The sequence below is a fragment of the Larus michahellis genome, chromosome 2 (genome assembly GCF_964199755.1).
Source record: "Larus michahellis chromosome 2, bLarMic1.1, whole genome shotgun sequence".
Lineage (NCBI taxonomy): Eukaryota > Metazoa > Chordata > Aves > Charadriiformes > Laridae > Larus > Larus michahellis.
The window spans coordinates 60,859,543-60,881,602 of NC_133897.1; the positions used below are offsets into that span (position 1 = coordinate 60,859,543).

The 22,060-nt window shown below is 41.7% G+C and overlaps 1 protein-coding gene across 1 annotated transcript in view; it reads left to right on the forward strand.

Annotated features, from left to right (window-relative positions):
• CNTNAP2 (contactin associated protein 2) overlaps positions 1-15,583 on the forward strand; it is a 1,161,641-nt gene extending 1,146,058 nt beyond the window's left edge. Inside the window, exons 23-24 of the mRNA XM_074575643.1 lie at positions 11,744-11,815; positions 13,577-15,583. Coding sequence (XP_074431744.1) covers positions 11,744-11,815; positions 13,577-13,776 — 272 coding nt within the window. The 3' untranslated portion in view covers positions 13,777-15,583. The remainder of the gene's footprint in view (positions 1-11,743; positions 11,816-13,576) is intronic.
• The last annotated feature ends 6,477 nt before the right edge of the window (positions 15,584-22,060 follow it).

A 22,060-nucleotide genomic window follows, 5' to 3' on the forward strand; every position in this document is an offset into this window, starting at 1 on the left:
CTCAGTTCATGTCAGACAATACAATTTGCCTTGGTTACATGAAAAGGAGTGAGGTAAGGAGGCAAAAAAGAGCCTGATCAATGACCATTTTAAAATGACATGTCCTGCCTTTACATGTTGTCTAAACCCATTGAATTACCTGTCTGGCATACATTTCAAAACAAAAGTTATAACTGCACGCCTTCAACTATACTAGCATGCATTTTAATATGTATTACTGTAGCATATATAAAAAAAAGCTAATCACCAAGTGTTTTCTTAATCTCTCAGTTCACATTAGCTGAGGTATGTCACTGATAACTGACGCCTTGCTTATTGTAGAGAAGCAAACAAAAGCCCAAACAGCTGATTATTTTTTGTAGTAAATAAACTCCCACACCTAAAATGCCTTGTACTTGAAACCAGAAGATACATATTATTAGGGTGGGGTTATTAAGTTTGTGGGTGTTTTTATCTAAGGTAAAGGTTCTGCAGTTTACTAACGAAGTTTCACCTCAAAACTTTCCTTATTTGTATAAAAAGGATAATGTATGTACCTCTCCATTTTAAGTATAATGTGTTCCAGCTCGCCAAACTGCCCAATCTTGAGTCTAGTAAAAGCAAGAGATACCAGAAGAGGCAAGATACATACAACAGTTGGCAAACCATGCTTTAGCACCTCTAAGCTGCTGTAGCAGTATGCAGCTGCAAGATGCATTTATTCTGAGTATGAACAGAATGGCATCTAGAGTATTTAACGCAGGATTTAGTTAAACCCATATTAGCTTCAACATATTAAGAATTAAATGGAGCAGGATTAAATGCTACATTTGTGATGTTCTTCCAAGTGGTGTGACATTTTTCGGACTACACATTTAAACCCTAAAAGCTCTTTATTTTTGTAGAAGGTGAAAGGCCTTGCCTTTTAAGACTCAACAGCTTACTTTGAAACCTATATTGAGAACGCCTGGCAAAAACATTGTATGAAGACATGCACCTCTGTCATCAAGATTAAAATGGCTGCCGGCAGGATTAACTCCCTTTTTGTTACAAATTCATCCTTTAACAAGTGATGGCAGGAGAAGAGAGTCGGAGGGCCAAACATTGGCCTTATAATCCATGCTCACCTAATTGGCCAACTAATTATCTTTGTCGAGCGAAAGATAGCAGTTGATTTGTGGACTAAGAGAAAGTGTCACTCGCGTTGCTGGTGACAGTGCTGAAAGGCACCTTCTGGATTCGGATGCCATCAGTTGGGTTGCTGTCCCACCCTCTGACCGCTGGTACCCACATCTCAGAGGGGAAAGCAGCAGCATCTGAGGAGAAGCTTTGTCAGATGTGCATTGGCACAGATGTGGCTAGTGAGACTCGAAATAGCTCTTGCCATTGTCAAGGGCTTGTTATGGAGGCACAACGGGAAGGAAGGATCAAAGGCATTACTTGCTGGAGGGCGGAGATTCAGCCCTCAGAATGTTCTTAGGTTACAAACACGTGAACAAAAGGGTCTTCTCCTGGCCATAGACATTGAAAGAGTCCTGTAGACATCAGTGAATCCAACAGCAGGGGGCTTAAAGTCAATGGTAACGCGTGACACAGCATTCATTCTCTCCTCTAAGGGACGGCAGGGGAGCGGTGTCACTTCTCCAGGCTTCCTGCAAGGGGAAAGCAAGTCTGGGCAGGAGGGATGGAAGAGGTGCACCGCCTTTGTTCATGATGCAGCCTTACACATTTAAATTGATCTCCTAGGTGTTAGCAAAATTAGAAATGAATGTGAAGGCAGTTGCTAGAACAAAATGGCAATCCTCCTTTTTCAAGCGTAGCAAACAAGATTAGTTACCTGTACTGCTATCAGAGAATGGTGCCACATTCTCTCCTTAAAGTTACCGATCACTTGAGGTGGTTGGGTTTTTTTAATGAACATGGCATACAAACAATGGGAGGCTCTTTGTTTGCCAGTAAGATACTTTAATATTTTTACTTCCTATACAAGAGCCAAAAGATGCACTTGCAACATGCCCCGTGGGCCAGTGGAATCTTGCACTGCCAGTTTTTGGTGCATTTCTGTGATCAAGTTTCCTCTGCGAAGAGTGACCAGCATTCATCCCTAATTATCCCAATATAAATATTGTCTCAGAAGTCCGTGGCCTTGACCTGAACTGTTTTCAAACAGGAAGGTGGCATTCGTTTCAGGTAGTCGGGGATTAAGTCTAGCAGAAACTCATAGCTCAGTTTCTAAGCACCAAGTGTTTCTTGCAGTCAGGAAGGTAAGTGGTAAACATTGAGATGCAACAGTTTCTATTTTCCTCCTCCCCATTGAGCAGCTAACTAGGAAGAGCATCTGTCTGAAATTTGGCACAATCAGTGCTTCATCCTTAAAGAGCTTAATTATGGTGCTTGAATTACTGTAAATCTCTCTATTGATTGGGAATAAAAATGCCTCCCTCAGTCTCATCTAGTTCCTTCACACAATTATGCATAGCTTTCTCTTAAGAATCTATAATTTCAGTGTGAAATCTCTGACACTCTGTCTAGTGTATCAGACAGCTGACAGACTGCCAAGCTTGTAAATTCCTCTGGCGTTCATTGAGACACCAGCATTGTAGCGATTTCATGAGCAGTGATTTGAATGTTAATGCTGCTACCTAACGTCAAGACGAGAAGGTGGTAATATTAACAAGAGAGTAGTTTCCATCCTCTGCAAAGACTATATTTTTTCCACAAGTGCTAACTTTAACGAGGAACGTAGGGGTGGCGTAAAATAGGAAAAAGATGGAGTAGAGAAGGAGGCATTTAGATGCCTGAGCATTTCATGTGACTGCCTTCTTTTTCCTTTCCTTAGGCTGAAAAGCACTTCACTTCCTGTGCAAGAGGTTCTTCAAGATTACAGTCAGGTCACTACAGCTATGGAAGTTTATATTGGATTTAAACTCTCCAGTCTGACCTGTTCCTCATCCCTGATCCAAGCCCTTCTTTAAAAGTGCAGAACCCGATCTTGTAGTTCATATCCTGGCTGTAAGAAGCCTTTTCTTCCAATGACCTCAAGAAACAGAGTCCATCTTTTTTTTTTTCTTCTTTTTTGTAGCTGTCATAAGTTTACAGGCTTGTTTGGTATTCTTGTTCGTTGGGTTGGATTTTTTATTTTTGGTTTTTTGTTTTCTTTCAAGTATTCCCTGCGGGTCCATTATCAACGATTAGCTATATACAGCTAGGCTTTGATCAGCACTTAACTCTACTGTTCCTTTGAGAGCACTGCAGCGTTTCATATTCTACATTAATTATAAAAGGAAGTATTTGTTTGTCTTCCTTAACAGGTGAAATGTAAGCGCCGCTCATAAAATTTTCATGGAAGTGATAGCTTAGGCCAGCATGACTAATACACCAGCAGTTCTTGTCTGGAGTCATAGTGAGACCCGGTGTCAGACAGACCTTACGACCAGGAATTAAAAGACAGATGAGTTTAGGTCTTTGATGGATGAGGATGCTCTAATGTGCTGCAAATCAACTGGAAATTTGGCAGACCAAATGTTCAAAATACTATTTCTGAGACAAAACTTGCTGAAGTTCAAAGTGCAGTTAAACACAGTCCAGAAGTGATCCTAAATGTCTGCTCTTCTTTTAAAAGTAAGGAATGAAATTTTGTAGTATACAAGTACCAGTTACTAAATTTAAAAAGTTCCGTCTTGCCTTCCCACTACTTAGTACAATTACTTGCTTCTGTGCAAAAGAAAGTGTAAAAGTTACTGTGGGGAAATGACCATACAAAGGGGAAGCAGGGAAGCATCATCTAACCCGTCCCAACCTACAGTGCAGGAATGTGTTCCCTGTTTTTCTTATCTCATCCAGGATTGATTTAAGCTGCAAGGATGGGTCTTCTAAAAAGGCAGAAGCTTTTCTGTCCCTTTGCTAGGAAGACTGCTTTTCAAGACCAAAAGAAAGAATATCGTACTGCTTCTAGGAGCAAGCCATTCATAAAACTCCGTTTCCTCCTCTGCTTAAGAGTGTGGACAGCAAAGTTCGCCTGCAGAAGGAAATTAAAGGGCTAATAACACAGCTGCTTCAGAAACAACTATCTTGACTGATTGGGTTGTCGGCTCTGGTGTCTAGTGGTGAGAATTTGCAGTTCATTAACCATAGAGCGTTCAGTGAGTTTTCCCCCCAACGCTACCATTGTTCATTGTTGTCATTTTCATTGCTCACTCCAAAATTCATGCTTTTATAACAGAAACATCCAACTGCTCTTTCTTTATAGTCCCCACTTAACTTTCCCACACTGTCCCAGGCACAGGCATACAGAAGGGCTGTTCAGAGGACAACGTTTCTATTAAGCCATCATTTCAGATGCTTTTTTAGTTTATACTCATTTCACATTGGAAGAAAAAGAGATGATTGGAGAGCCTTCACACCAAAAATGTGAAAACACAGGTTTTGTGTTTTCCATCATCTCTGTGCATGTTTCTCTCTCTCATCAGAACTCACCAGTAACTGTCAGTAAAAACACTTGAGATTCAGTGAAAAATTCATAGGCGGTAAAAAAAAATGCAAACGTTCAAAATGTTTTTCATCTGACAGAACATACCTGACAAAACTTAGTTTAAATAATTGGTCCAAGGAGCACCAATGCATTGGAGGACTTTTTTGTCATTTATGAAGGGGTTTTTTTCTGCTTTTGTTTCCTCCTTATCCTTCCCAGCCAAGAAGGTTGCACAGGATTGAAGAAATCAGTGGATTTTGATCCAATGTTACAAATTTCATGTTCCAAATAATTTGCATTATTGGCAACAGAGAAGATGGCATTTTTAAAGTGAAAAGCCCTAATTTTTCCTCTAATCTGAATGTCTGTTCTGGTAGTTTCAGAATTGTTATGTGGGTGTACTTTTTCTAACATTCTGTACCAAAAAAATTATTAAGTCTGTGACTGTGAAGATTTCTGTTTCCATGTAGATAGAAAAATGGTTCATATTAGGGATATACTTGTAACTCTCTAACCCTACGGGTGAGACATCACTAAAAATTCAGGGAGTAGTGTCAGACCCCATATAGCATGCTAGAACAAAACTGACCTTTTAGAAACAATATGGTTAATAATATCTTTTAAATATTTTGTGGTTGGGTAAGTGTGGGTATTTTTTTTTTTTAACTTGGAAGTGTTTAATATTAAAAATAACTTCAGCTAAATTCTCAGTTTTGTACTTAAGCTGATGTCAGTGGGACTTTAAGTAAACTCTGTTAACAGAGTTTAATGTTAAAGTTCTCTTCAGAATCTGCTCTCAAATGCCTAGAAAAGCAGGAGTAGGGGTAGTTTTCCTCCTGTCTCTGTTTTCAGCTTGGAGAAATAGCAAAAAAAATTTATGTATTAAGAAAAAAAAATATATATATAGGAATTTTCAATACAACATTTGCCCTGGCAGCATAAGAAAACCACAGATTTTTTAATGCTGCTTCAGATTTTTTTTCTTCTTTTTCTGAGCTGCTGTAGTTTACTTGGCACGGGAGCTCTTCACAGGGCCATGCTCAGGAGAGCGGTGGGACAGGCACAGGCAGTGGGATGAGCGAGAAAGGGCAACTGGAGTCTACAGGCTGTGACGTTCACCTTTGATGTAGGGCTGTGTAATGGAGTTGTTTACTTCTGCTCCGTCATTTCTGTGCATGTGTTTAGAGTTCTTCTTGTAATCCGGTCCTTTCGGGAAGTTGAATGCAACTGTGACTGCATGTTAGATTCTACTATCAAGAGTCAAGCAATTAGTTTTTGTACTTACAGTATGTAATAAGGTGTGCTCTGTAATTTAAAACCATAACAGTCTCACCTGACCAGCAAAATTGACATAATTTCACATAATGAAGCCAGAAAGCTTGCTTTTGTTTTCCTCTGTGTTATGGTCCTGTGGAGAAACAGATTAGTGAATGGATCTAGTGTCCAATGCTTTCTCAAAATCCTAAGGTGTCAGTGAGTGTTTGCTCTCTTTGCAGGCTCGGTTTTGGATGCCTGGCTGCAAAACAGAATTAGGAAGAAATGATAGTTCACATCTTTGCTTTTATTTTGTTCTCTCACTGTTCTACTTTTAATCAATTTCTTGATTGATGGGGGTTTTATCTTGTGATCACCAGATCCAGTTGCTTCTGTAGTTCATATTTAGGTGAAAACCCATCTGGTCTTAATAATGGGAGAATGCCTTTCAAAATTGTGGACGTCTGTAAAGCTGAAAGGTCACAGGAGCCTTGCAACACATGTTAGCTCTAGGCTGAATAAACCCCATTTCCAGCATTTTACAGGTTTCAGCCATTGCTTGTTTTAGGCCTGTGATCACTCTCACACTTCCTTTTTTGGAGCAAATCTAAACTGTATCCTCTGCAGAGCAGCAAAGCTGCTGAAAGTTCTGGAGAGCAAGTCCTATGAGGAGCAGCTGAGGGAACTGGGGTTGTTTAGTCCGAAGAAAAGGAGGCTGAGGTGTCAGTCTCTTTTCCAAAGTAGCAAGTGATAGGACAAGAGGAAATGGCCTCTTGTGAGTGCCAGGGGAGGTTTAGATGGGATATTATGAAAAATTTCTTTACTGAAAGAGTTATCAAGCATTGAAACAGGCTGCCCAGTGAAGTGGTTGAGTCACCATCCCTGGAGGTATTGAAAAGACGTGTAGATGTGGCTCTTGGGGACAGGGTTTAGTGGGACTTTGCAGTGTTAGGTTTATGGTTGGACTCGACTATCTTAAAGGTCTTTTCCAACCTAAATGATTCTATGGTTCCTTTGTAGTGTGGTGTATTTTAACTGAGACTTGCCCACTCAGTAAAGAAGTTCAGTTAAAAAATTGCTTCAAGTGGCTTATACGTAACACTCCAGGTAGTGATGAGATTCGCCTTTTACTTTGTACTTCTCAGTACTGCTCTGTAGCAGAAAAGTCTTCCCCTTTGGTTTTGGTTTTCCCCTTATCTTTGCTGAATAGCCTTTTGCTCATTCACCCACTTTCTGGAGCACTTTTCCATGTTGACACGGTCATTTTGCATTTCAATTTTGTGAATTTGCAAACGGCTTTTATGTGGGATCCATTGTGAAAACTCTCCCTCTGAAAATGGCAGACGCAAAATCACGCCTGCGATAATGGAGCAAAATTATCATTCACTATGTTAAATCAACCACATCTGTCATCTTTAATGTCTAATCCTAATTATGGTCTGTTTATCCAGTCCCATCTCCCCTTTCCATTCAGTGAGTGCTGCTGTGTTGCAGCTGGCTGTGGCAATGACCCACGCTGAGCGTGCCAGATGACAGCAGATCTCCTGACACATTTTTGTGGTCATCTAAAATTTCAAATGTCATTAAAACGATGGCCAAAGCATGGATTTTGCCTGCAGTCAGTCTTTAATCACCCTTTTGGGTGCTGCAAAGTTTCTTTAACCCTACTTATCCTGAGACTAATCACAGAAAGTTGCAAAGTGCAAAACATAAGTTTAGACTCTGTAGATTTGGTCTGTGGTTATTGAAACTATGGCCTCATAAACAGCAGCCCATGAAAGAAAGAGACAGCAAAGTATGCTGTGTCCTTTCACGTAAATTAGCTTCAGGATGATGGTGTTTGAAGCAAACCTGATGGCCTGCTGTGGGAAGACAGGGTGCAAAGATCAGCATCGCCCAGCTTGGATTCTGGAAGGGAACCAGATGAAACGAGGTTCTTACGCCACAGATAAGCTTAGCATTTCCTGGTACAGTTCAATCCGTCCCTACACTAGCTGTAGGTTTTAGGAAAATGTCTTTCGTGTGTCCTGACAGCAGACCGATGGCTCTGTGCCACAGCTGCATGAGCAGAGGATTTCAGGGAACTGACAGCATGTCTCCTGGGCCAATATGTAACTGTTTTCCAGGGTAGATTAAAAAGCTCTTTGCTCTGTTCTTCATGTTTTGATTCACACAAATGAGACCCTGGCTGCTCAGGGAAACCTAGGGAAGATTCAGAAAAAGCTCCTAAGGTGAGGGAACCTTTGCAGTACAGCCCCCAAACCAGATGAAAATTAGCTGTTCAAAATCACCTTTCGTAGACCAGGTAACAACGGAAAACCGAATAGCTCTATTCAGCTAACAATTAGGTAGCACAGCATGTAGACCAAAACTCCTGCAGTATCCTCCCCACATCCACAGCCCACTTGCTGTCTACGTGGGCTTTGCAGGGTAACTGCAGAGAGTAACTGCGGCTCCGTCGCACCTGTTTGCTGTGGACAAGTCATGATTTGAAGCTGTTGAAGTACAAGTGTCAGGCAGCGCAAAAGGGCTTGCTGAGACATGTAATTAGAATTAATGTCAGAGTGATAATGGAAGAATCTGAACAGAAAAGAGGTGTTCCCGGCTGCGATGGAGAAAGGATTGTCCATTAGCAACTCACCCTGTACTTCATCTGCATATTATAGCCATGCGAGCTAGTTGTTATACCACCGTGATTTAGATTCCTATGAAACATGAGACTCACTAGTAACAATATTAATTTCATCTGACCAGTCATTTTAAAACATTTTTGGCGTTACTCTTTACAACCTCTGAACAGCACTCTGTAGTCTTCTGTGCTTCTGCCAGAGCATCAGTATTACTGTTGCCCCTTTGTCAGCCTGCTCTAACGTGTTCTTTCCTCGTTTAGTTCCTGAATCTGTCAGCAGTGATGGAAGAAAGAATCTTGTTGGCTGTTTTCTTGACAAAGTTGCTTTAATATTGGCAAGGAATGTGACGATAGTAAGGTCAGAGACGAGTTACCACGTGTTTGAATGACATAACTACTGTCTGAAATAGCTGTGCTTGGTGCCCGTTGGTGACAATGCTCTGTTGTTAAGCTCACCTTGGAGGGTCAAGGAATGTGCCCTCATACATTTTCTTCTGCCTCATTGCTGTGGCAGGAGTTACCCTTTTGCAGTTCTTGAACCCCTGGTCTGTAGCTGTTTCTGATCATTTGAGAAGCTACTGCTGTCCAGAAGAATTTCAAGGAAACTTCCACCTACAAAAGAAGATAGTAATGAGTTCTTTTCTTCCTCCTCTATCCATCTGTAGTAATACATTCAGTAAAAAACTGGTGTAGACACTTCTGCAGCAAAAGGTATTCTATAACCCCGCATTTGGCTGAGATTTTAGATAGAATTTTTCAGTCCAAAACAACACCATTATATAAAAGCAGGTCTCCTGCCGATACAAGGGTAACAAAACAAGAATTCATGAGTTATGACGATAGTATCTGCCAACACTGCCGTAGGTGCTTTAAAAAAAAGAATCATGAGCATCTAAGGGCCTATTTTTACTACAGCACTCCTGGTTCTCCAGCAGTTGCAGCAGAGCACAATTTATGCTATGTACAATCCAATCTGATGGTGAACTCGTGTTGAAATAGGTTGTCCCCTGCCCCCAGACACATGTTCCAATTTCTTCCTTGTCAGAGATGAGCCTCAGAGTGAGTCACATCTGCTCGTTGATCCAACGGACAACTCTTCCTGAGTGTGTATGATGACTAGATGCAATGGAAAGCAGCCTTGACAGAGGCATCAGGGCCAGTCCTAGAGGCAGCTCTCAGACAAGATGAAGGATGTAGCTTCACACCATGCTTCATGTTCTTCATTATCCTGTGGTGCATTTTGGTGGCTGTTGGACATCATAAGCCATGGTCTTCCTTGTCTGCCAGGAATCCCTTGTAGCATAGCCGTTGTGATATGGCAGCTTGGGCGGGATCGTGCTGCCATGAACCGCCTTCCTCTTTCTTCACACTTCACTAGTCCTGCAGTCCTTAAACAACATTTTAAATATACTATTCAGCTGCAAGGGAAGGGGAAACTGTGACAGTTGCTAGTTTTAAGATTTCTTGTGTGGGGCCACAGGAGAGCAACTCCAAACCAAGTGGCAAGTGGTAGGACTTGTTAACTGCCTGTGATGCTGCTCCTGTGGCAAGGGGCGTCCTTTTGGGTTAGAATAGCAGAGAGCAGTTTCCTTGCAATTTGGCGAATTGATGCTTTTCTACACCAGTGTTATTTGGCTTTAGGATTTTCCTTGTGGTGCAGGGAGGGCAGGTTTAAAGCTAGGGTTTATTTTCCCACTGCCAGCCCTTCCCTTTCACTGCTGCAAGGATAATATTAGGGACTGCCAAAATGTCTCTGAAGGACACATTCATGGTCCTGCACAGTAAAGTTCTTTGGAGCAAAATCCACTGATACGGAATCAGGTATTTATTTATCTTTTCCATTTTTCAGCCTGGTTTGTTTCAAAGAGGTGCAGAAATGCTGTTTTCAGAAGCCAGAGCACCACCAAATGTCAAAGGCACAAGCGCTGCTGGCAAAAACTGCTGGCCAGGCCCCTTCCACTGAGCCCTGAGAAATGCTCTCTTGTTTGTCCCAGAGGCGACCAGCCAAAAACTAGCTGCTCAACACACAGCTGGTTCGCCTCTCCCTCAGAGTAGGCACACAGAAGGCTACTCTAGCCCCAAACCTCTTTTCAGGCCATGTGGCGAGCTGAAGCCATTCATTCTTTTGTGCAGCTGCTTCGTGATACAAAAGGAACTTTATTATGGATTTTACGCCATGCTAACAGAAAGCCAGTCAAATTCCCTTAGCCAGTTTTTGAGTATAGTGAATGCATCACTGGCCTGTAAAGGCAACTGATTACTTTAATACGGTATCACCTAATACATCAAGCAAGCAAAATACAGCTGGGTTTTAAATACTGACCTAAGAGGCAATTAATATCTTCGATTATTGTAACTGTCTCCAGTTAAATGCTTCTAACAACGTTTTCTCTATTTCAAAATCAATGCCATAATCCAGTGGCAAAGAAGGGAATGATTGCACCACTCACCTGCTTCCCTGGGCTTGGTTAGTCTCTGCAGTGTCTAGTTGCTGTGGCTGACTATAAAGAAAATGTTCATGATGAATGATGATAATTGATGAGATTGCCTTTGAAAAGCCGCTGTGATGTTTTCTGGAGGTTAAAACTAGGACCACTGTCCAAATTCTACTTTAAACATGTACTGATTCCTTCATCCAGCTCTGCCACAAGGACTCTCTCCTTTTTAGGTCACTGGCAGGTGAGTGCTGGTACGTCTGGCTGTGTTTCCTCTCCTCACCTGTCTGCCGGAGGGTCTCCTCTCCCGCAGGCTCTCCTGCCTGCCGTTCCTCAGCTCCTCCAACTCACAGACTTCCATCTTAGCTCCGAAGCACCCGCAGCAGCAGCTAAGCTGCCGCATTGGGCTTTCTCCTGGAGTAGCGAAGCATGTGCTCCTTTGGGTAACTGCTCTGCGGCTCTGACCAACAGAAAACACAGCCCCTCGCTCAGGCTGTCCAGCAGCAAAAGGGCTGGCAGCTTTTCTTTCAAAGAGCTTGCAGTTGTACCCAACGGCGGTCACGAAATCCTGGAAACTTCTGAAGCCTTTTAATGGATAGCAGTGACAAAGGCAAAAATCTCCGTAATAATACGTACCATCACAGAAGTTTGAAAGAAAGGTTTTTGTTTCATTTTGTGCTGAAGAAACTTACTGAATTTATGTTAGTTGGGTATCGAAATGACCTCCTGTATTAACAGCAATGCTTACCAAGGGTAACCTCCTTTATTTTATTTTTATCTTTGTTAAGAGGAGGAAGCAAGAAGATCTGAGGGATTAGATAAAGTGAAAGATTTTATCTTTTCTTCCTTTTCAGATAAATACCTAGGGATCACAGTTTTCTTTAAATTGTGTCCAAGGATGCTGGATATATTTCTGAACTATTGTGTCAAGTTTCACTGCTGTTTCAACATGAATCTTTAATTCTTTATTTACAGCCAGTGCTGATTTCCCGTACAACGGTCAAGCTATAGGAGATGGAGTTAACAGAAACTCTGCCATTATTGGAGGTAGGAAAAAAGTCTATTTTTCTAAGATACTTTGCAATATGACAGTTATGGCTGAACTGCCGTTGGTAACATATTCAAGCTATTTGCTAAGAGCTGTCTATGTGGGTAAACTACACCTGAACAAAGTTAAACAGAAATTTGTGTAAGTCCATTCAGGCACATTGTGTACTGAAATGGTTTGTTCTCTCTTAGTTTGTCCCCTCAGATTCAGTTTTAACCAAGTCAAAATGCTGATATTCATAATCCACATATTAAGCATTCACATTGGGAGCTACTTTGCAGTAGTTACTTACATCGAGTGATTCATTTATATGAAATGGCAAGCACACTTCCTGTTACAGTAGATTCAACACGAATCTGTGTCAAACACTATTTGCTCTTGACAAAAATCCCTTGTGATCATGCCTTGTTTTTTTAGAGCCCAAGTTCTGCTATAACTTAATGCGCCAGAGAGTCCCATTCAGTGTGATAGGTGATGTTAAGTAATACCAGATTGGAACTTTGAATTAGCATTCAATTGAATACATTCTGGCCAGCTGCCTCCAGAAATACGGATCCTGATTAGTTTTATGCACACATGCAATTTTCTCTGCCCTGTCCCATAGTATGGAAGTGTTGCACCATCACTCTCCTGGGAGAAATTTGCCACTGCATCAAATTCTGAAGCCATATTAAAAAAAAAAAAAAAAAAAAAAAATCAGCCTAATAGCTTTCAGTCAGTTCTAAATGCATATAAAATGACATACTGGTGGTGGGTTTTGTCATGTAAAGCAGCACTGAGTATAGTAGTATATGCAGTCTAATGGTATTTCTTGTTTCTTTTCCCTGGCCTCCTCAAGGGTCTATGTTTCCATATCCAGATTAAAGTAGTTGCTTTATTTTTGATTTGCTGTGTTATTTTTCCTTTTTAATTTATATTTTTATTACTACTTAAAACTTTTCCTTAGTACTTTGAAACCTTACAATGCTATAAGGATAGCATTGCATTTCTCAAAAAAATTCAGGCCATGCCTGAACAGCCTGGCTCTCCAATGCGTCAGTTAACAAAAGTGGCATGACATAATTCTAGTTGATTGCAAGATTTTTTTTTTAGCCTGAGAATTTTCATAATGTCTTCACCCTGGAGGATGCCTGTAGAGAAGGGCCAAAAAAGGAACAGTGCTGTTTTAGCACTTAGTTACCTGTGCCTAAGAGGGTAAGATATATGAGATTTCTCCATAACAGGGCTGAACCTCAAATAGACCATTGCAGGGGGAGCAATTAAGGATAGGTCTGTCTGATGATAAAGCAGTTACATCTGTAATTATGTGGAGCCAGTGCCTTCTGGGTGGAGTGAGCCCACAGTGAGCCAAGCCAGTTTTCAAGGACATGTTGAGGGGTTATCTATATGGCCATTGACTGAAAAGTATACATCAGTGACCCCATCCTCAAAGAAAGATCTGCCCAGGCCGTGATATGTCACCCTTTCATCCCCGTGTTTTGGGAGCGCTCAGCACCCTCTGCCTCACGGTTGGCAAAGCTCACCACCGTAAGTAGATATTAATGTTGAAGTTTACCTGTGAGATGAAAGTCACTAGCAGACTCCGCTCAGTGACATTTTGTATATAACAAAAACTATGTATAAATACCAGAGTAGCGGAAACCAAGTAACTATGGTGGTGTAGCTTTGGCTCAGCTTGGAGGAGTTGTGGGATCATTTCTTTGTGTCAAAATCTGGTGTTGTACTCGCTAGTGGCATCTTTTCTTTCCTCCTCTGTGTAGGCGTCATCGCAGTGGTGATCTTCACCATCCTCTGCACCTTGGTGTTCCTGATCCGCTACATGTTTCGCCACAAGGGAACCTACCACACCAACGAGGCCAAAGGGGCAGAGTCAGCCGAGAGCGCAGATGCCGCCATCATGAACAATGACCCAAACTTCACGGAGACCATCGACGAGAGCAAGAAGGAATGGCTTATCTAAGCCCATGGGGACAGGGCCTGGGGTGGGATATGAGCTGGGCCAGGGTGGGACTGGGATGACTCTTGCAGTGGGGAGAGGACACTCTGCGTCGGACGCTTGAGCACACGTATGGTAAAAAGATCAGCACAACTGGAGGAGCAAGTGACAGGAAAATACCACTGAGACTGGAGGAAAAAAAGAATATCTCAAGCATTTAAGAAAAAATACTTTTTAATATTTATTTACAGCAAATTGCCCCTTCTGTATCCAAACAACTACAACAAAGAGCAGTTTTGCAGCTTCAGCATTGGTTAAAATTTTCAGTAATACCTGTCTATTTCTGTGTGTGTTTAGAGATGTTCTGGATACCCGCAATGAGAAACAGGGCTGGTTTTTTACATTTTTTAAAAGCTGTTTAAAACGTGGGTAGTTCTGTCCTGAGAACAAGTGGCAGACCTTTATTCCCAGCTTTGTGTTCCTTCATGGCTGGCCACTTCCCCACAGGCTCCCCTCCGCCCTGCACCTTGACCATATCAACATTCATTTTTGGTGATGTTGAACCGGGGGTTCAGGACTGGGGATGGGATAGGGGGGTGAGGATTAATGCAAATCACACTCGCCAGTTTGTCAGCATGTCATCAGCTTGTGACAACCCTGGCAGGATCCATCTTCTTGACCCAGGCACTTCGTTGATTGCATACAGTTCTCATCAGCAATGTACAAATACTGTTATTATGACTATTAGTACTACCAGAGAGAACGATCATAAAGCACAGGAAGCTTTGGGGTGTTTTTTATTACTATTATTTTGTTGGCCTCTGAGGGAGGATGATGCTGTGTGAGTCTGTAGACCTAGTCTGTTCCTGTGTCTTTGGCTATGGTCCTGGTGACCCGAGGCACATGCCAGTTTAAACTCAGCTCTGCCTGTGGCTTATTGGCGTATACTATAATTAGACATAAGCATTGTAGTAGGCAATTAGAGCCAAACTTCGTTTGCTTCTGTTTCTTTTTTATAGGCTGTCACAGAAGTAGTAGTACAGCTCTAGTCAATGCATTTGAACCAGTGGACTTCACATAATACTTTTTTTCCAACTCTAGCATAGCAGTTTATTCTCTGAATCCTTTGTTTCAGTCCCTGTGCAAGGAAAGCCTCTGCTGGCAGTGTTTCCCCAGGCAGGAAGGTGAGGCTAAAGAGGCTTGGAAACTCTGCCCAGAGAGCACGTGAGAAACACACAGCACACAGTGGAGAGTTCCTTTTCAATACAGAGATTTACCTGAACTATTTTGCTGTCTTTTTAAGGCATTTTTAAGAATAGCAAGGCCAATGGCAAGTGCAGCATTGCACCCCACGTCCCGTCTGGGGCCAGGGAAGTTGTAGGTGTCACCTGAGAAGCAGGCAGGCAGCCTGTAGGAAAGGCAAAGGGGCAGCCTGAAGACCTAATATCCTTTGATGGCAATAACATAGCTTTAGCTTGCCCTCTGCAGAGGAGCTTGGTTCTCCAGTGGTCTGATTTGATAGGAATATAAGGCCTTAATGCGAAGTTTTTGCAGTAGAACAGAATGAAGAAATGAATGTCTTGCAGGGCGTTTGCTGTGTGCTAAAAGACCAGAAACAATACCAATAATTTCCCTTTTATGCTCATGACAGCCTTAGATTTGCTTTATCTTTGATATTGCTGTGTTTAGTGTGCACAGATTTAATCCATTTTTCTGCACAAGAAAGATTTATTTGTCACCCAAATCTGCAATCTGCTACACTGAGCAGTGCTGGCATCTTTAATTTCCTTATCTTTTTGGTTTTATCTTTCATTATTCTAATTGATGCTTTAAAATTAAAAAAAAAAATCATGGAGGGGGACGAAAATATTGGAGTCTTACCAGACAAGAAATTTATAAGCACAATTTGTCAAACAGACAAGGCCAGATAGTTTGGGTTTTAAGGAAGGTGGCCTAAAATTCTCATTTGGATTCATTTAACATAGATGCCAGAGCAAACCAAACCCATTGGTTTCTTCTGTTTATGGATTTAGCATACAAAAATGTTGTCAGTTTCAAAAAAATGACTCTTTCTCAGGTAACATTATGTGGCAGAGGGGTTCAGGCAGGTGTAAAAATCACCTCTGTCACTCCTGTGCTCTGCAGTCTTTTGCCGTGCCTCCAGTATTAACCTCTCCCTCCCTTGTGCTTTATCGAACAGATAAGTCCTTATTCTTATTTAGTCGTGGGTGTAAGATAAGTCTCCGCCCCTTGGAGAGTATCAGCTTGGGATGTAGGCCGCACCACTGACTATTCATCAAAATACAATCACGGATGTCTTTGTAGGATTGGAAAGGCATTCTCTTTTCTCTATTATTTTATGTTTAATTTTATTTTAATGGCATTTTAGTCCACTCTGAAAAACATCCTCGCCTGCAACTTCAAGTTGCTAAGAGAAGTGAATATAGCATCATTTACAGAGGTTGCGATTTGGTTTGCAGCAAAAAGTTGCTTACTAATCGGAACTCAATGTCTGGGAGAAGGATCAGACTCCTGAGAGACTACAGTCCTCTGCTGCTTCCTGTGGGAGAGGCAGACTTAGCAGCCACCGTGCAAATTTGCCAAATGCTTCAGCATGGTACTAGTGGGGAAAGGTGGTTCAGTCTCTGTCCCTGACCTTCCCTGGGGAAGCTAGGGACAGTTGTCTGGGTTATGGTAACGAGGCCTGTCATACCTACTCACTGATTTTCTAAAAGATTACTGTCTGATCTCCCAAAACTCTGTAAGCAAGAATTTCTGGAAAACCAACTTTCGGCCATGGCACAAGCAATAGTTGTAAATTAGTGTCTTGTATTTGAAAAACAGGTTTTAAATTTCTGAAGTCAAGTTGCAAGCATCTGCCTCTCTCTGCTGACTGGGCGCCATGGACTTACTTATGTGAAGTTCATTAGTGCTGTGTTAAAATGTTGAGAATCTTCAGTCTTGTCATTCTTTTCATGCTACAGTCACTTTCAAAACTCTAGAAACTCTTGTAACTATTAGAATTCTCATTTCGTCTTAAACTGGACTGTAAACATGACATTGTGGACCAGCAGCTGGTCTTTATATTTGGTGACTAGGTGAATTCCTGCCTGTCTGCTTTGTCTTTCATTTTTGAGACATGGCATATGTTGAATTATAGGCAGTGGTCTTTCAGCAGCCTAGCAGTGAAGCAGGAGCAGGTTTAGAGAAGTATCTTGTCTATTTTGCTAGCACTACGTCTATTCTGAGGATTTCTTCCTCTGCAGGCCTGTTGTGGAGGTTGAAACAACATCCACAGTTTATTTCACCCACTCTTATTTGTGCCAAAAATCCACGTTATTTGACAGGTACTATCCATATGCCTGTAATGGGAAAATCTGTTAGAGGGGAGAGTGGATCCAGCTTTTTTAAAACTCTGTATTTTCCCCAAAGAATATTAAAATAATCAGTCTTTTATCACCTCTTTTTTAGCTGCTTCACCTATTCGAACTGTGCAGGAAAATGCAGCTTCTTGTGGTGGTTGGGGAACTGAAGTGTCCCTGTTCTGTTTCTAAAAGGCTCGTTCCTGATTACACGGGACTTGATGGCAAAACAGACAGCAGCGGTGGGGAGAGCAAGACTTGGGCCGGGGACTAGGGCTCTCAGTGTTAGTGAAGTAACATAAGCAATATTTCAGATCCTCAGTCACAACACGCGCAGACCACCGGGTAAGGAGTTGTTGAGCTCTAAAGAGCCAAAACAGTGGAAAACTACTTTTGATGGCAACCCAGCCTCAAGGGGAGGTCTGCAATCCGGTCTGACGGTTTTGAATCAAGACTTTTCACACACTGCTTATTCCGTATTTACTAATAGAAAATTCAGAAGTATTAAATAGAAGTATGTATCTTTAACTGGTACTGGAGCATTTCTGCTTTGTATTTTTCTTGTCTGAAACGTTACCTATACCTTTTATATCTCTTCTAGCAGTTACCACTTCAAAGGTGTGGCAGCATTTTAATATCGTGCTCTAGGTAGCATGACGTATGTGAAAAGATGGTCATCATAAATATTTTAGTAAGACTGCCAAAGCAGTGGTGTATATGTACACGTTTATTGTAGTGATAAGAATTCAGTTTAAGAGTCTAGTAATAATCACATTTTAATGAAATCAGTGTCCTTTAATGGCAGATGCAGCTAAATTCTAGGGTATCTGTTGAAATGCGTGGCCATCTCAGTTTGACAAGCAATAGCTTTCAATATGGTTTCTCCCTTGAACGATTTTACATTCCAGCAAGCGTGGTGATCCTGAAAGGGTTTCATTTTTGAAAGTGGAACCTAAATTATGTTAATCAGATGTCATTATGCATCCTGGAAAAACAAACCACAAACCTTGCCTTCTAAAAGCGACAGCATGTAAACTAGAATGAAAGAAGGACAACATGTATGTACGCCTAATATTTCCTGTGAATGTCTTTCCTTTTAACTAAAGTTCTATTAGAAACCAGATTGGTAAATCAAAAAAAAAAATAAAAAAAAGAAAGAAATTCTAAATAGTTTTAATTACCCTACAGCTATTTCCTCGTGCTTTGTATATTCTGATCGTTGTCTATATTTTTTCCTTCCACGGTACCAGGAAATGAATTTGGAAAGGACAGAAGTTGGAAAGGCTTCTTAAGAAAAGACCCACAGTACATGAAAGAAAGGGACTTGAGAACGCAGTTACACATCACAAGAGAGGGTGCTAAAACCAGGGAAGATTTACCGAAGTGCAAGTATGTTCCTCCTGCATCAGGCAGCCCTGATAACCTGTTACGGAGGAGAATCTTGGGCAACGTAAATCCGTACCTGTTGAGGTGGGCTGAGGGTCTGAGCGTAGGGTTTTGGTAGAAATGGAATGACTGCCTTTCTGAGGTTTTTCCCTTTCTGATCACTTTGAAGACAGCAAGCAGTCTGCCACCAGTTCTGCTCACGTTTGTTATTGCAGGCTCTGTGGTATTGCCAGCTTCACAAGAGTTACCCACTACAAATGGTGTTGTGGGTTGTTTGCCTTCCTTTCCCACAGTAGCTCTGTCCTTTCCTTTATGAATGTGAGCCCTTTATTGAAGTTGTCAAGAAAAATGTACGCCCAGCTCGACAGACTTTTGTCTGTTCCTTTTAATAAACCACCTTATCAGGCTTTAAAAAGTTTTTATGATGTGAAGCATTTTATGAAAGACCTATGTTAAGTGGAATTGAATGGGAGAGTGTGAAATGTAGGCAAAGAAGCATCAGTGCAACAACCACCCGAGTCAGAGGGACTGTGCTTGTCCCAACCGGTTGCCCTGTCTACAATGTGAATTGCCTTAACCACCAACCCAAAGCCCTGGCCCCATCCAAGACCTTAACTTACTTTGTGGAACATAGAAGTCCTGCTGTGATGCCTTGTGACCATATTTTGACTGTTCATTTGTACTGACTGTTGTAATCCCTAGAAGGAGAGTCACACTTTCTACAGGAATATTTTTCGCTTACATAGGAAAGCATAAAAGAAAGAGATGGGAGTGGAGGCTCAAGTTTAAAGCCCCTCTGATGACTTTTGCGCTGTGTCATGGAGAAGAGTCTGTGGTTCTTGCTGCCACCATGTGTGTTTCACTGCAGCCAGAAGTGCGGGGGTGTGCACGTGTCCACCTCGGAAATGTAAGGCTGTTCGGGATGCGACGTCTACAGCTCTTGGGTGATTACTGCCACACCATGGGTATATGGTGGGTAAGATTCCAAACTTGCTTCAGATCCAGGAGTCTGCAGTGCTAGCAAAATCAGTCACTCTTTATATTAAGTGCAATTTTGGAGATAAACTCAGAATTTGCCCTACAGTAGTAGGCACATATGGTGCCTCGAATGAGAGCAGACTTGGACCTGGTTACTGAAAATAATTTATTTAACAATCTGTAACACAGTTCTTTTAATACCCTACTTAACTCTGACTTTCACATATAAGCAGACTTCTTCTTGAAGCTCTATGCTCAAAACCCTGGTTATGCCAACAACTTAAGAACCAGGAAGAAAAGTGGCAGATTCGTGGCTTCTTTACAAAAGAAGTTTTTTTTAAAAAGTCACTTCATGTAAGAAAGAAAAGTTTGGTATCAAGAGGTTCTTTCTACAGAGAAGTGTTTCTTTTGACTCGTTTTCTCTTTTCAAAACACCATATGAGAAAAGTTAAGCAATTATTCCACGTAATACAAAGCACAACCAGAACTGCTTCTGTGAAAAGGAGGCAAGATGTACTCTGCAAATACACATAGAATCATGTAATTTAGTGCATCCCGTTCATTTTGTGATGCAGCAGCTTCCACTAATGGCTACTTATGCTTCCACTGCTATTTTTTCCGTAATGGAAAAACATCTGGCTTAAACAACAAACATAGCACAAAATCGTGTGCCCTCATTTTACCATAGATTAATGTTCTTGCTTGGTATGAATAGGATGATAGGGAACAGCAAATGATTATTTCATCAGATTTCATAGCATTAATTCTGCTGTCTCCAAGGGTCAGAGGTGTACTAACACCATATTAATTATTAGAACATAGAGGTATTTCTACTGATAATATTAAACAATTGTCATTCTGGATTCTAGCAAAGGGCTGCTCTAAGAAATTCTTATTTATTGAAAACCCATGTCAAGGCAGGTAGATGACATTTTCTGGCTAGTAAGAAAAGCAAATTACTGGAATGACACTGCAGCAGAAACCATTTGAGGGAATATTTCGCATGCTGAACTATACCAGAAAGAGTTTCCTCTTGCCCTCCGGTTACAGACTTGGGCTAGGTACAGTGCTGTGGCTAGTCGTATACCACCATGTGTGCATTGCCTTTCTGGCCACAATTTTTGAGCTTCTCCCGTCTTTCACATGCTTTAAAACAGGCCGTTGCAACAATACAGCTGAAGACGTGAAACTTAAGCAAGCTGCTCTAGGCTGCTGGTGAGCGCACAGAATCACAAGTCCCAAGGTTGTCTTCTACCTGCTGGTCTGTCCTTGCTTCGAAGACAATTGTCAGATGTGTTGCCACCTGTCCCTGTCTGTTGTCCCCTTTCACCCATCTTACAAAACCACAGAACAGTCCAGGTTGGAAGGGACCTCGAAAGACCTTCTGGTCCAGCTTTTCGTGGGAAAGGGAGCCTAGCTGAGATTATCTATCTACCATCCTGTCCAGTCACGTTTTTTTCCCCACTGACACCATTTTCAGGGCTGTAGGCTATCAATCAACAGGCTCTTGTTTAAGACAGACTGAAGGAGTCACTGGAGCAAGTCAACAAGCTCTTGAATTGGCCAGAAAGTGATAAGTTTAGATGACTCACGTCAGGTGGAAGCAGGCTTCATCTGGAAAATTTCTAGCCCAGCAGCTCTCCAACATTTAGTCATGGCTTTGGTTAGCAATGGAGCAACCAGCCAAGTCTGTGTATTAATTTTTTTAAGCCGTGTGGAGGTATGTAAGATAAATAACTCTGGCTGAATAAAGACAAGGTAGCCATCCCCTAAATGCTGATGTTTGTTCTCTAAACTGCACATCCTCGTGCTTATGGTTCGTGTGTCACCGAAGAAGTCTGACCTTGGCACACTCAATAAATCATTCACAAGCTGGCCCAACAGCCCCGTACTGCTTTGCCTTAAAAAAACTCCACCGGGTAAATGTTTCAAATAAATCTATGGTTTACCGTCATAAAGCACTGGACACGGTATCAGCAGCTAGTTGTAATTTATTTCTGTTATAAAATCAAGGTCTGGCTGCACAGTTTTCTTGTGTAACTAGCACTAATATGACCTTTATCCATGAAACATGAACTACTGCAACAGGGCGAGGTAGCAAAGAGAAATTCCCTTTGCTGCACACCCTGAAACGCAACGTAAAGTCCCTTTTGTTACAGAGCTCCTGGTACGGGAGTAAGATCTCTGCACGCATCTAACATCCCCTTCTTTCCAATCCCCTTACCCACCGTTCCAAGGCCAGCATGGAAAGAAATTGGCTGACAGTTCTGGCGTATTTTCCCATCTCTTCCTCTACTCTAGAAATGTTCCCTCTCACCGATAAATTCATCGCGTCTCGCTATCATCTTTAAACTCCTTCCCAGCAATACTTGCTGCTTTGACCGAGGTGAAGCCTCCCACCTTCCTAAAATGTGACTGTTGTAGTGGGAGAGTTGTATGCCACTAAATTCCTGTCTTCTGTCATATTGGCGGCTGGGGTTTTATCTGTTTATAGCACTTGGTGACTGAAAGTGAAAGTTTGGTTTCTGCCATCTGCAGCATTATTTTCTAACTTGTTTGTGTTTGTTCCAAAATCGTGGCAC